Source organism: Crinia signifera, chromosome 7, assembly GCF_055691185.1.
Source record: "Crinia signifera chromosome 7, ASM5569118v1, whole genome shotgun sequence".
In the NCBI taxonomy this organism is placed as follows: domain Eukaryota; kingdom Metazoa; phylum Chordata; class Amphibia; order Anura; family Myobatrachidae; genus Crinia; species Crinia signifera.
In genome coordinates this window covers 167,961,935-167,962,712 of record NC_139223.1, presented here as the reverse complement: position 1 = coordinate 167,962,712, position 778 = coordinate 167,961,935, and the positions used below count along the sequence as shown (strand labels likewise).

At 51.0% G+C, this 778-nt stretch overlaps 1 protein-coding gene across 1 annotated transcript in view; it reads right to left on the bottom strand.

The window, feature by feature from the left end:
- The window catches only part of MSTN (myostatin), an 11,096-nt gene extending 10,527 nt beyond the window's left edge, over positions 1-569 (bottom strand). The window contains exon 1 of the mRNA XM_083152124.1: positions 20-569. Within this exon, the coding sequence (XP_083008250.1) occupies positions 20-386 (367 nt within the window). The 5' untranslated portion in view covers positions 387-569. The remainder of the gene's footprint in view (positions 1-19) is intronic.
- Positions 570-778: the final 209 nt, after the last annotated feature.

Sequence of the window (778 nt, the reverse complement as noted above, 5' to 3'; positions counted from 1 at the left end):
GAGACTGGTGGGCACTTACGCTCTGTGGGCATGGTGATGATAGTCTCAGTGGTGGCATGGTAGTCATCTTCCTCCAGCGAACCCTCGCTGCTCTCATCGCCCTGCACGTCGTACTGATCGATCAGGTCATCCAGCGGCGGAGCCTTGGGCAGCAGGTGCCTGATGGCGTCCTTGCTGATGTTGGGCGCCTGCTCCAGTCGCAGTTTGCTAAGTATCTGGATTTTGATGGCTTCCAACCTGGACGACTTGCTGTTTTGTCTCCAGGTGCAGGAGCTGCACAGGGTGCCCTTGTCTGTCGCTTGGTTGCTGCTGTCGGAATCCGCCGCCGGTGGAAGCGCTACCAGGACGTACAGGTAAATATAAGCACAAGCACGTACCTTTACCATGTTCTCATTAAAGCAGACTTGGTCGTTTGCTCTTCTTTCCGTCCTCTGGGTTTTGATTTCCTCTCCCCCCCCCCTTGTATACCCCCTTTGCAGCTGATACGTTGCAGGGGGAACAGAGTGATGGCAAAATTTTGCGAGACTCAAAAAAATAAAAAAAATAAACTGCAATGATAAATCATGAAATACTTAGTAGTACTTTTATACTCCAACTTGGGCTGCGCTGGTGTCACCGAAGTCACCGATTGGCTGTCACCACGCACAATGATCCCCACTGGCAGCAGAGAGGTCCTAGCTGTGGGTTACACGTACACTGATTTCATCATTCCCAACAGACGGAAGAAATCTGTTTGGGAAACAATTGTGTCCTCGTTGTCAGATGAATGACGGGTAAC